Genomic DNA, 13,240 nt, shown 5'->3' on the forward strand with positions numbered 1-13,240 from the left:
GCGATAGACTCGTAATCTGGGGAACCGGGTTCGCTTCCCGGCTCCTCCACATGCAGCTGCTGGGTGAGCTTGGGCCAGTCACACTTCTCTGAAGTCTCTTAGCCCCACTCACCTCACAGAGTGTTTGTTGTGGGGGAGGAAGGGAAAGGAGATTGTTAGCCACTTTGAGACTCCTTAGGGTAGTGATAAAGCGGGATATCAAATCCAAACTCCACCTCCTCCTTCTTAGTTGGCATCCTAGAATAAGTTCACCTTGTTCTTTGTCCAAAGTGCAGACCAGCTTGATCTTCTACTGTATACGCAGCACTATTTACTGTCATTAGTCTCCTGACCAAAGTGCTACGTAGCTTATCTTTGATTCCCATCTAAGTATGATATTGCTTATTGCTCTTGTTTGCTAAGACCACATCTTTCATAACTGGCCATTGCTTCCCCCTGCCCCCACTTTTTAGAAACTATGATAACCATTTATTCATGACCTGTAAAGTGGTAATGCTGCTAATAAACAGATCAGGAGAGAGTTTGTATAATTGGATCCAGACCTCTGTCTTCCCTCCAGAACCAGTACCAGAGTTACGTATAGCTAAACAAGCTATAGCTTAGGCCCCCAAAAAATTTAAAGGAAAAAACACCTGGATGTACATTTCCAAAATATAAGATAAAAAACAAATAAAATAAAACCTACATACAGCAAGAGTGTTTTGTGTTGTGTAGGCTCCTATGATGTAAGTAATGGGCCCCGCTGCTAGCCTGCTCCCTAATATATTACTGGTTTGGTCATTTCTATATATAGGGTGCCTACATTCTGCATGGACTGGTTCATGGCAACATGTAGCATGCAGCTGCAGACTGCAGTGCAGCACAGTTGAATGTATGTCAAACTGTTGTACCTGTTACCTAATACTAAAATACACATTTTGTTATGTGCAAATGGCTTTAGATACCTATTAGGTCTATAAATTACCATATAGCATACGTTCAATACAAAAAACAGTGACAATGTGTTGTTGACAAAGGACAGCTGGACATATAAAGGGCTCCATTACCTTCAGTGGCTTAGGGCCTCATCAAACCTAAATCGAGTCCTTTCCAGAACAGCTGATGGACAACCGAGCTGGCACATTATTCTGGCTCTTCCACCCCATCTCCTTTCTGCCATTTTGCTCCCTCATTGCTGCGAGCCCAGTCTTCTTTGTCCTGCCCCTCCAGCTTCTGCTTTGCCACTGTTAAAGTGGTAACAGCTATGGCGGTGATGTGATAAACCTCTGCACCATTAGGCCAATGGATATCGAAGCTATTGAATCCAGTGAAGCTATTGAAGACGAATAATCTTGTCACAGCAGAAGGTGGCTGGCCCCAGTTTGGGGTAGGAGCTGAAATTTGTGCCAGGATTATGCAAGGTCCTGCTTCCACCCACCTTGACGCACCTGTTGTGCATGTCACCAGGGCTAACATTCCCACACCTTATGCAAAGATCTTGGAGAAGAGCTGCATACCTCAAGTAATAGATATAATTTTTGCAGTGAAGAAAATGCTAAATATCTAGTTCTGTGTATGCTGTATGTGGATGTTGTTCTTCTGGAGTTAAAAATAAAAGTTCCTTCCTCAGACTGAGGCATGCTAGACTCAGTGGCCCAAAGTTCATGTGCTGTCATGGCTAGAGAGTATCTTTTAAATGTCTAAGTTACTAGAGAGTCTCTTTTCAATTACTAAGTTACTTAGTAATGCAAACCTTCAAAAAAATTTAATACAGTGGTACCTTGGGTTACAGACACTTCAAGTTACAGACGCTTCAGGTTACAGACTCCGCTAACCCAGAAATAGTACCTTGGGTTAAGAACTTAACTTCAGGATGAGAACAGAAATCTTGTGGCGGTGGCGCAGCAGCAGCGGGAGGCCCCATTAGCTAAAGTGGTACCTCAGGCTAAGAACAGTTTCAGGCTAAGAACGGACCTCCAGAACGAATTAAGTTCTTAACCTGAGTTACCACTGTAAGAATAAATTCCAGTTGCTTTGGCCAAACCATGGGAGTATGCTCACTCTCCAAAGCTACCTTGCCCAGAAAGCCTTGCTCTGAAGAAGGACTCCTCAGCAAGGCAGGGGAAGCAATGGCAGTGCCATTGCTGCCGCCACTAGCATTTAACTACAGTTAACAAGCCAGGTGAGATGAGAAGAGAAGGAGGTATGGAAGTTGCAGTGGTGGTGGAGGAGGGCACAAGATTACTCTGGCAAGCCAGTGATAGGGACTCAATGGGTCGTGTCTGCTGATGAGACAAGTGAGATGAAAATTACAATCTCCACCCCCTGCAGCAATTGAAATTAATCAGCTGACCCTGATTAATTCCCCACCCACTTGCTGAGGGAAACACATGTGGAAGACTAATCGACCGGCGAGAGAAATGTGGAAAACGATCACTACATTTAAGCTGGGTTTTTTTAGCCATAACCATCACAGACATGACAAAATTCAGTTCATATTCTTTCATGAAACAAGAAATAAGTGATGGCTCAGTACAGAACCCTACAAACATATTAGTATCTCAATTCTGTTTCCTTCCCAAACTTTACCTGAGCTTTTCAGACTCGGGATTATGAAGATAAGAAAAGGGACTTCTGTTGATTTGAGAGTTCTCTATCAAGCCTTTATTGATAAAAACGTGTCCTTTTGTCATATTTTGATGAGCCATATCAACACTCTGTTGATTAGAAAATAGGAAAACCATTGAGATACTGGTCATCACAGCACAAACAAGATGTTAACATGAGAAGGTTGGGGGGGGGAATCAACAAAGATCCCTGTGGTATCTTAAAGAACTAACAGATTTATTGTGGCATATGGACTAGAGTTCACTTCACTGAATACACGAAGGTTTGTCTTCATTCAGCTGGCAAGGAAAACTGTAAACAGTGGGGCCAAATAGCTTTGAGGTGCAAAAAGCAGTTTTATGTTAATTCCATTTAAAGCTAAAGATAAACAGAGTGATCATTCCTCAGTTGCAGTAAATGTGAATGGCACAACCATTCTGAGCTTTGCTGGATTAATTTAGACTTGTAGCATAGCAGGAGACCATTGTCTCAACTGAAGCCTAAAGAAACAGAATCAAACATGCTGAGAAGTTCTAATTCAACAATTTCAGACTGCAGTCACACTGATAATTTCTCACATTATCACAGACTGTCCTTTTCGTATTTTATAACTGTTTGGCCCATAGTGATATTTCAGAGCCCCCCCTTTTTACATTCCCCCTTTTCCGTCAGTAACCATATACTATGTATATGTGACAAATGATGATAATACTTCATGCATCTGATGAAGTGGACTCTAGTCGATGAAAGGTACCATCCCTGCTTTTGCAGTAACAGACTGTCGAGCCAAAGGTGAGACTGTTCTGTACAGGGGTGCCAACTTGAATGAAATATTGGGTGGGCCAAGGTAAGTCCTGCCCCGCACAATAAATCACATGATGGGGCACACACATACACCATTTGAATGGCTATGCCCATTAACATTGCCCCGCCCCGTTCCTCAAATATTTTATTGGGGTGGCCAAAGGGACCTTGGCCCCTAGAAGTTGACTCCTATGGTTCTGGAAGATCCGCAAACACCTTATTGGTAGTCCAGATAACTAAGTGGACTACCAAAACTAACTGGGAGTTGTTATGGGAGCAAGCTCATATATATCTATGTATTCACTTGCTTTAATTTATGTGCATTGGCTCACTTTGATGCTGTGCTTATCTGTGGACCTTGGGATGCTGGGCTGTAGGCCCAGAGACGGGAGACGCTTTGGACACTGGGCCTCACCCAGTGGCGGAGGAACCCTTTCTGACACCTGGGTCGGAATGCCAAGGGGCGGGGCAAACCGCCCGGTGATGCAGGCGCGCCCTTTGCTGCTCTACAGCTGGGGGGAGGCAGCGGGCCATCTTGTCACCCCCCCTGGGCAGTGCCTGGGACAGCCCACCCCCTTCCCCCCTTCATACACCCCTGGCCTCACCGGCCCGGTGTGCTGGGAGGTTCTAGGTAAACTGATGTATGTTGTTTTGTGCATAATGTATATTATGACAAGCCAGCTCCTTGCTGTGGTGTCCATCCTATGTCTGTAAAGGGCTGGGACACCCGGCAGGCTGATTTGCTGTAAGTCCATACCCTTCTTTAATAAAGCAGTAGAACTTAACACTCGGGCGTTTTTGACAACCTTATTTGGTCTCCCTGTACCCACTTACTCCCACAAGCTCACCTTTGGACTAGTAGACCAGGACACTAACACAGCCAACTGCTGGCAGCAGCATAAGAACATGGACAATGATGCACATCAGACTACTTAACATGTTTAAGCAACACTAGCTCAGATGCAGTCATGAATTCCCATCCAATGCCAGCAGTTTCTAGGCTAGGAATCTACACTGTAGTTCTGCACATGCTTACATGGACAGTGGAAGTAAAGCTCACTGAGTTCAAAGCGCTTACTTCCAGTTGAGCATGAGTAGGGATGCTAATCAAGTTGCACATTTCACAACAAACAGACAAGTAGCAGCACATGCATTGCTTAAATGTTCAACTTCCAAAACGTTCAGAAACCAAAGCACAGCTTCTGATTGGCTGCAGGAAGCTCCTGCAGCCAATTGGAAGCCGCTGAAGCCCTGTCAGACATTCAGGTTCCAAAGAACGTTTGTAAACCGGAACACTCACTTCAGGGTTTGCGGCGTTTGGGAGCCAAAACGTTTGACTCACAAGGCGTTTGGGATCTAAGGTACGATTGTGCTTTAGATTTGTACTGGTCTGATGATCTCTTTTAATTAGCCAATGAATGTATATAGAAGATTATGGAACTGCTTGATAGTTTTATTAGCTCTCAAAATAAGTCTCCCAGTTCATCTTAACCTTTTCGTAGACTATCACCAACTCCATAAATATTTCCCTACAGCATGCTGCAGTAGACTTGTCAAGCACTAAAAGTGAGAGGCTGGTGTGGTTCTTACCTCTAGGATCCCATTGACAATGGCATTCAAGGATGGCTTTATAAGCCCCTTCCCTGCTATCATGAAGAGAGTGTATTGCAAATACCCTGCAGGCCCTGAATGGGTATGAACTGCAGACAGTATTACGTTGTCATGCTGGTAGAGATCGCCATATCTTTCCTTCAACTGTTTCATTACCTAAGGACAGCAATGGTGCAATTACTGCATTTTCTGATTTGGTATGTTTATTAGATTAGTTGAAAAGAAAAGAAGAAGATGATGTACCTGGTATGGAACCTTCTAACTTTGACTTACAAAGGATGTGCTCTACCACTGAGGTACCATTCCTGGCAAGTTGGAAAATAATACTCCACAAACCTCATCCAGTGGCATCCTAAAGGCTAAAACATTTACACTGGAATGGGTTTTTTTGTGGCAAGATTCTACTTCCTCAGCTTGTTCAGCAAAATTAACCTCAGAGTAGTCATTTCAAGAGGTTGTCAAAGGCATTAAAGCACTCCAGGAACAGAAGGCACAGCTAGAAATGGAAAGACTACCTGGGTTTCTTCTGCTGAGCAAAACACACTGGAATAAAATGGAAATCTTGAAATAGATGAGTAAAATATATTGTATTAAAAGAGCTGGAATTATATTATATATTATGAGTTATGAATATATATACCTTCACAAACATTCAAACACTCTGTGACAATAGACAAGGCGTGAATCCAAATATATGCCTTTCTTTATATAAAGTCATGATTTTCTGTTGCATTTTCTTCCTCACTCACCACATTTTCTCTTTTTTTCTTACTTCACAAATATACTTCTTTTGATTTAGGATATTTTATAGTGGATGTAAGATCATTGTAGATCTCTCAGCTCTTGGCTTGCATGAGCTGTTATATTTACACCTACAATATATATAGACATCTCAGGGATTGTGGTGGTTAAGACACCATACATTGTTCAAATCGATTGTTGTGCTGCACACACACACCCCATATATTTATGCCCATCACAATTCCATATATAAGGGAGTAGGGGAGGGAGACAATTCTTTGAGGCCAATGATTTTTGGATGATATAAAAACCTAAAAGGAAAAAAGAAAAGAGCTACTCTATCTCACCCCTGCCCCACACTTACCTCCAGCCTAAGCCTTTGAGACATCATTCCTATCTCAGCAGTAACATACAACACTCGTTTGCTCCAGTCATCGGGCTCTGCTATGATGAATGCTCTACAGTACAGTCGTGAGATCAGGCCAGCACCAGTCTGATCTGGATTCACATAGCCCATCTACAGGGGGACACAACATCTCCTTAGCCACACACAATGTGCAATCCCATACTTATTTATTCAGAAGCAAGTCTCCCTGCATTCAATTTATTCAGAAGCAAGTCTCCCTGTATCCAGGCCATGTCGCTTTTCTACTGTATTTACCCATAATTCCTTTCTTTTCCATTATGGCACTGAGCTATGGGTTTGTTTTAACCCCACCTCCCCACCCCCATAAAAAGTCTTTTTCAACATCGTCTTTTCTATCAAAATATAATTTAAATGTTTATTTTGATATATTTCAGCATGCTAAGAACTGCGCTGCAACATTTGCAGAAGCGTGAAACCCAGTGCATAGCTAAGAGGTGCAGTTCAGGTCACTTCATTCAGGTCACTTCATTCAGGAATTTGCAAAAAATGAATTGCTCCAGCATCCTTAATTAAACAGAGCTTACTCTGGAGCAAGACTGCATAATGCTTTTGTGTACTTGTAATGCCTTGATACGCATTGGGGAAGGCTCTTCTCATTTCTCCTGCCCTGGCTTCTGAAGCAAAGCGTGTTAATAAAGGAAACATAGCAGTTTCTTTCATAGTGCATACACATATAGTAACATACTGTCAGGGACCATGATGAGGAGGGCTGCACTGAGGAAGAATGGTGGGAGCCACCCCCCCCTCCTCCTCCTCCTCCTCCTCCCCTTCCTGATCCTGAATCTTCTCAGGAGCAGGAAAACAGTATAGATTTGGAACAGTGGTTTGCAGAGGGGCATAGTTCAGAACGAAGATGGTAAATACTGGATGGGGAACAGCTAACAGAAGAAACACTAGGAGAGAGAGAGTTAACAGATTCACAGTCTCTGAAGAGTATCCACCCCTCTTCCCCAAAGTCCCAGAAAGCTCAGAAAGTGTGAGAACTGAAAACACAGCGTCTCCAAGTTCAGATTACAAGATGTAGGAGTGACGTAGATTAATAGGGACAGAGGAGGAAGAGACCTTAATTGGGAGCACCGCCATCCTTCACTGTGTTTATTAAAGAAACTAATTGGTAAGAATTATCTTTCGTTTGATCTGCTCATTTGTGGCCACGGGGGAGGAAGCCGATTCCCTGAAGCCTGACACATACTTCTTATCATTATCATTATCATTATCATTATCATTATCATTATCATTATCATGATAATGCTTTTAATAATAATAATAATATTATTTTTTATTTGTATCCCGCCCTCCCCTGGATGAGGAACATAGACATTTCACTCCTACAAGTATATGGGAATCTGATGCAAACAAACCCCATTACTGTCATCGTTATTTCAAATTATAAGTTGCTTCCCACAAAAGTCCTGATGCAACTTACAAAAAAATAAAAACAAAATCCAGTGACAGGGTATTACTACTGAAAAGGCCTGCCTTCTCTGAGTCCTCCTCTGGGCTAATGCCAGAGGGAACACATATAAAAGAATCTCCAAAGATGGCCTCAGGTCCTGGGCAGCCTCATTTGGGGAAAACCATTCCAGAAGGCATTTCTGGATTTATTATATAAAGGCCTTGTAGAGTGTCAAAAAAAGAAGAAGGAAAAAGCTGAAAGGGGGTGGAAATGGGCTTGTGCTTTCAGTGAAAAGAAGAAAGAAAACTCAGATTGGGTACTTACAAAAGGTATCTCTGCTACAGGGCCGGTACAGTCAGCTCGACCAACACCAATCATGTAGCCAGCTAGAGAAGGTATGAGAATAATACTGCAATTAGAAACAGAAAAGAACAGGAGACTTCTTCCAATGCAGGGGCCCAGGACAAGACAGATGCCACTTGCCACTTAAAAATATACAGGCACACCTTGGAGAAAGTACAGGTTCAATTCCAGACCACTGCAATAAAGCAAATATTGAAATAAAGTGAGTCACACAATTTGGGGGGGGGGGGGTTCCCAGCGCATATAAAAGTTATGTTTAGACTGTACTGCAATCGATTCAGCCAGCATCCACTGATGTCAGGGGTGGGAGGGAAAGCCCTGTCTCCAGCCCTAGTTAGCTCCATTTCCTCTGCCAGAAGAGGACCACCAGCAGCAGCAGTGGGGAGGGGTGGGGCTTCCTTGTCCCAGAAGCAGCTGGGCTGCCTGCAGCTACACCTGCATCCTCATAAGGAGCAGTATCTGAAGTGAAATACAATAAAAAGAAGTATGTCTGTATCTGAACTAGGCTAGAACCCTTCTCACTGACACCTTTTTTTCTGTGTGGAGGGACGTTTTTGTTTGGTTTGGTGCAGTGGAATGTCCTGTCATGTGATCTTGCACCTCTGATACAGGTGCAGTCCAGACAGGATTTACCAGTTTGTTGAAAACAAGGTCTAAATATGAAGGAATATTTGTTCTACTTTTCTGTCGGAAGGACTACCATTGTCAACTGTTAGACGTATGTGGCTGCTTTTGCTTTAATTCGCCTCACCAGATGAGGTGAAAATGTTTTCTGAATATAATGTAATCTGGGCACCCCAGCTATTTGGGGAGCACATTGCCTTCAGGCTGATATGAGTTATTTATTTTGGTATTCTGATACCACCTTTCAGGGCAGAAAGGCCCTTCCAAAGCAGCTCATTATATGGCAGTAATTCATTAATTAAGATTCCATTCTTGGGCAAGGTGATTGAGCGAGTGGTTGCTGAACAACTCCAGGCACGCCTGGAAGAAGTGGACCATTTGGATCCCTTCCAGTCGGGATTCAGGCCTCATCACGGGACTGAAACTGCATTGGTCGCACTGGTTGATGATCTCCGGTGGGCTAGGGACAAAGGTGAGAGCTGTTTTCTAGTTCTGCTGGATTTCTCAGCGGCGTTTGATACCATCGACCATAACATCCTTCTGGACCGTCTTGAGGGGCTGGGAGCTGGGGGCACTGTTATACAGTGGTTCCGCTCCTTCCTCCTGGGCCGTGTTCAGAAAGTGGTGGTGGGGGATGAGTGTTCAGACCCCTGGGCTCTCACTTGTGGGGTGCCTCAGGGTTCTGTCCTCTCCCCCATGCTTTTCAACATCTACATGCAGCCACTGGGAGAGATCATCAGGGGGTTTGGGCTGGGTGTTCATCAGTATGCGGATGATACCCAGCTCTACCTCTCTTTCAAATCAGAACCAGTGAAGGCGGTGACGGTCCTGTGTGAGTGTCTGGAGGCGGTTGGAGGATGGATGGCGGCAAACAGATTGAGATTGAATCCTGACAAGACAGAAGTACTGTTTCTGGGGGACAGGAGGCGGGCAGGTGTGGAGGATTCCCTGGTCTTGAATGGGGTAACTGTGCCCCTGAAGGACCAGGTGCGCAGCCTGGGAGTCATTTTGGACTCACAGCTGTCCATGGAGGCACAGGTTAAATCCGTGTCCAGGGCAGCTGTGTACCAGCTCCATCTGGTACGTAGGCTGAGACCGTATCTGCCCGCGGACTGCCTCGCCAGAGTGGTGCATGCTCTGGTTATCTCCCGCTTGGACTACTGCAATGCGCTCTACGTGGGGCTACCTTTGAAGGTGACCCGGAAACTACAACTAATCCAGAATTCAGCAGCCAGACTGGTGACTGGGAGCGGCTGCCGAGACCATAAAACACCAGTCTTGAAAGACCTACATTGGCTCCCAGTACGTTTCCGAGCACAATTCAAAGTGTTGGTGCTGACCTTTAAAGCCCTAAATGGCCTTGGTCCAGTATACCTGAAGGAGCGTCTCCACCTCCATCATTCTACCCGGACACTGAGGTCCAGCACCGAGGGCCTTCTGGTGGTTCCCTCACTGCGAGAAGCCAAGTTACAGGGAACCAGGCAGAGGGCCTTCTCGGTAGTGGCGCCCTCCCTGTGGAACGCCCTCCCACCAGATGTCAAAGAGAACAACAACTACCAGACTTTTAGAAGACATCTGAAGGCAGCCCTGTTTAGGGAAGCTTTTAATGTTTGATGTATCACAGTATTTTAATATTCTTTTGGAAGCCGCCCAGAGTGGCTGGGGAAACCCAGCCAGATGGGCGGGGTATAAATAAAAAATTATTATTATTATTATTATTATTATTATTATTATTATTATTATTATTATACTTCTCGATGCTAAAGCAGCAGTTTACAACCAAGTCTGAGCTACAGTAAGTCCTTCTCAAGTGTAAAAATTAGTTACACAAACATTAAAATAGAAATGTTCCTAATTAGCACAAGAAAAATATAGTAACAATATACAGTCATACCTCGGGATAAATACGCTTCAGGTTGAGTGCTTTTGGGTTGCGCTCTGTGGCGACCCGGAAGTAACAGAGACGGTCAAAATGAAGTCACACGCATGCGTGGAGGCAGCAAAACGCAACCCGCACACGCGCAGACACGCTGTCATGTCTTACGTTCTGTTCAGGATGCGAACGGGGCTCCAGAATGGATCCCGTTCACATCCAGAGGTACCACTGTATAACATATTAAAACTGAACACCAGGGTAAAACAGATCAAACCCAGACTGTATTATTTGGTGCAATGGCAACTGTAAAATGCTACTATTGTTCCCTGTTCACACTGGGATAACTCCTTGACTGTGACCAGACTTAAGGATATTACCTGATTGAGGCATTCTACTCATGGCTAAGGAGAGCACATGAATGGGTGTGGCATTTGCCCTCCTAGGTGGGTCATAAGGAAAGGGTTAAATGAGTGTGAAGTGATTGGCCAGTGGGAACCCAAGAGGAGGAGTTGAGAATTGGGAGTTGGAGAAGGAAGAGGGAGGATAAGTCTGTGGGTTGGTCGGGTTGTGTTGTGAGAGAGTGAGAGAAACTGATAGGAGGAGTCAGATAGACAGTTGGGATAATCAGTTAGCAGTTATTAGGAAAGGTATAGGCTGGTATAGAAACTAAGATTAAGAAACTGACAAGAAAAATTATCTGAAACCATAAACTTGTTAAGGCTTATAAAATAAACTTGCTTATTTGATTTAATGTTAACAACGGTCTGGACTCTGTGTGTACCCGAGAGAACCGGGTTGGTGTCAGCGGGAAAGCAATCACAGTGGTGGCACAGGGATCAATAGACCGTTAAACGTCCAGGGACCCTGTGTGATTGCCACAATGGGGTATTTGCCAAGCATCTGAAGGAAACTTTCACGCTTACAGGCTGTCACACAATCTGGAACATTATTAGAGATTTCATTAACTTTTTCTTTAAGGGACCACAAGACCTTCATTGTTTTTGCTACAAAATATTAACAGAGCAACACTTCTGGAAAATCTTTAACTTTGAGGGAGAATACACATGACCCGCAACCCCAGATTCGGCCATGACTGGACCTAATAGTCAGGGGTCCCTTTACCTTTACCTTACACAAGGAAGGTAACTGATGGATAAATATCAGCCGCTGCACATCTGCTATGTGCTACAATACATAAAAGTAGTTCTATTTCCATACCAGCACACCACAAAGTAGAAGAAAAGCTTGTGCAAAATAAATCAATTTGCAATGGAACAGAAAATACTAGAAGAGAGTGTTAATGATTGTCGGAATGGATTAAGGCAACTTTGTACACACAATGTTGCTCAGAATCTTTCTTCAGAATGCTGCCATTCACCAGCAAATCTCTTAGGTACCACAATATACCGTATTTTTCGCTCTATAAGACGCACCAGACCACAAGACGCGCCTAGTTTTTGGAGGAGGAAAACAAGAAAAAAATATTCTGACTCTCAGAAGCCAGAACAGCAAGAGGGATCGCTGCGCAGTGAAAGCAGCAATCCCTCTTGCTGTTCTGGCTTCTGGGATAGCTGCGCAGCCTGCATTCGCTCCATAAGACGCACACACATTTCCCCTTACTTTTTAGGAGGGAAAAAGTGAGTCTTATAGAGCAAAAAATACAGTAGATATTACAAGACATTAAGTAATTGTTGTTACCATTTTTCTCACTGAAGAAATAGTGGACAACGAACAGTGTCACAAGAACCGCTATCACCAGCACCAGAAAGACAGTGATGACAATTGCCAGCCGTGAGAGAGTTGTCTTAGGCTTTTTCATTCTGAAAAGAACACCTATAAAAAGAGAAGTAGAGGTAAACTGGTAAAATAGAAGTAGTAAAAATCCTGAATGATGTATCACTTCACAACTTTGACTATTGCCTACGTTGTGTGTACAGAACCTGAAGAAACAGCTAACTCTCAAACTGAAAAAACAACAACAAAACATCCTTACCTTATTGTAAATAGTTGACTGAAATCAAAGACGAATTACTCTGGAAATTTGGATCTTCCTTGCTAAACGGTGCAGCCTTTGGACCTTCTTTTCTGATCACACCTTTTCTGATCACACCTTTACAGACACCTCAAAATTTCTCAAGCTGTGAAAGAAACATATTAAAACAAAATGACAACTTTGTGAGACTTTTGTAAGGGTATGAAATGTATGTGCAAGTTACTTATGGACCTCGCCACCATGCACATTATGTCAATGCTCGCATATTTTTATATATATGGCCAGCTATCAAAAATGACATATTTGGTGCTGTTTCCTTGATAAGGTGCAGTGCATTAGCTAAAAGCAAGAGATCGCTAACACATGATCAGCTTTCATTTAGCCCTTGAACTTTCTGGCATTTATTGCATTTAGGTTGCGAAGTTCAGCGATCAACAGATACAGATTATTCTTTGGCCTTTTCAAAAGCAAATCAGGCACAGCACTGATTTTTATCAGGTCACTGATTTTTCACTACCTTTGTTTCTTACACCTGGCCCCAGCTTCTTAAAATGTCCAATAGCCAGAGACAACTTTTTCCTTGTTGTGGATTAAAGTGGCAGCATTAAGGCAGTGTATGAGAATGTAAGAAGTGGGTAAAGGCAGGTGCTAGTGACTGGGGGGAGAAATGCAGGGAAGTTGTGGACAAGAAAAGTCAAGAAGAAATGACCAGGCCAAAGTGGGGAAACTATAGAAAGCCCACAAGGGGAGTTGATCTCACAGACTTCACAGGTAATGGAGGCAGAACGAATCGGGAGGAGACTGATATGCATATGGCTA

General features: G+C 43.6%; 1 protein-coding gene across 5 annotated transcripts in view; it reads right to left on the reverse strand.

The window, feature by feature from the left end:
* ASAH2 (N-acylsphingosine amidohydrolase 2) overlaps positions 1-13,240 on the reverse strand; it is a 41,564-nt gene that overhangs the window by 21,119 nt on the left and 7,205 nt on the right. For 3 of the 5 annotated variants that reach the window (XM_081189611.1, XM_081189609.1, XM_081189612.1), the window contains exons 3-8: positions 12,422-12,566; positions 12,127-12,261; positions 7,890-7,951; positions 6,107-6,259; positions 4,981-5,157; positions 2,569-2,696 (exon numbers count right to left, since the gene is read on the reverse strand). In XM_081189611.1, coding sequence (XP_081045737.1) covers positions 2,569-2,696; positions 4,981-5,157; positions 6,107-6,259; positions 7,890-7,951; positions 12,127-12,247 — 641 coding nt within the window. In that variant the 5' untranslated portion in view covers positions 12,248-12,261; positions 12,422-12,566. The remainder of the gene's footprint in view (positions 1-2,568; positions 2,697-4,980; positions 5,158-6,106; positions 6,260-7,889; positions 7,952-12,126; positions 12,262-12,421; positions 12,567-13,240) is intronic. The other 2 variants (XM_081189610.1, XM_081189608.1) reach the window with 1 other exon arrangement.

This window comes from Podarcis bocagei (assembly GCF_964188305.1).
Source record: "Podarcis bocagei genome assembly, chromosome: 4".
NCBI lineage: Eukaryota > Metazoa > Chordata > Lepidosauria > Squamata > Lacertidae > Podarcis > Podarcis bocagei.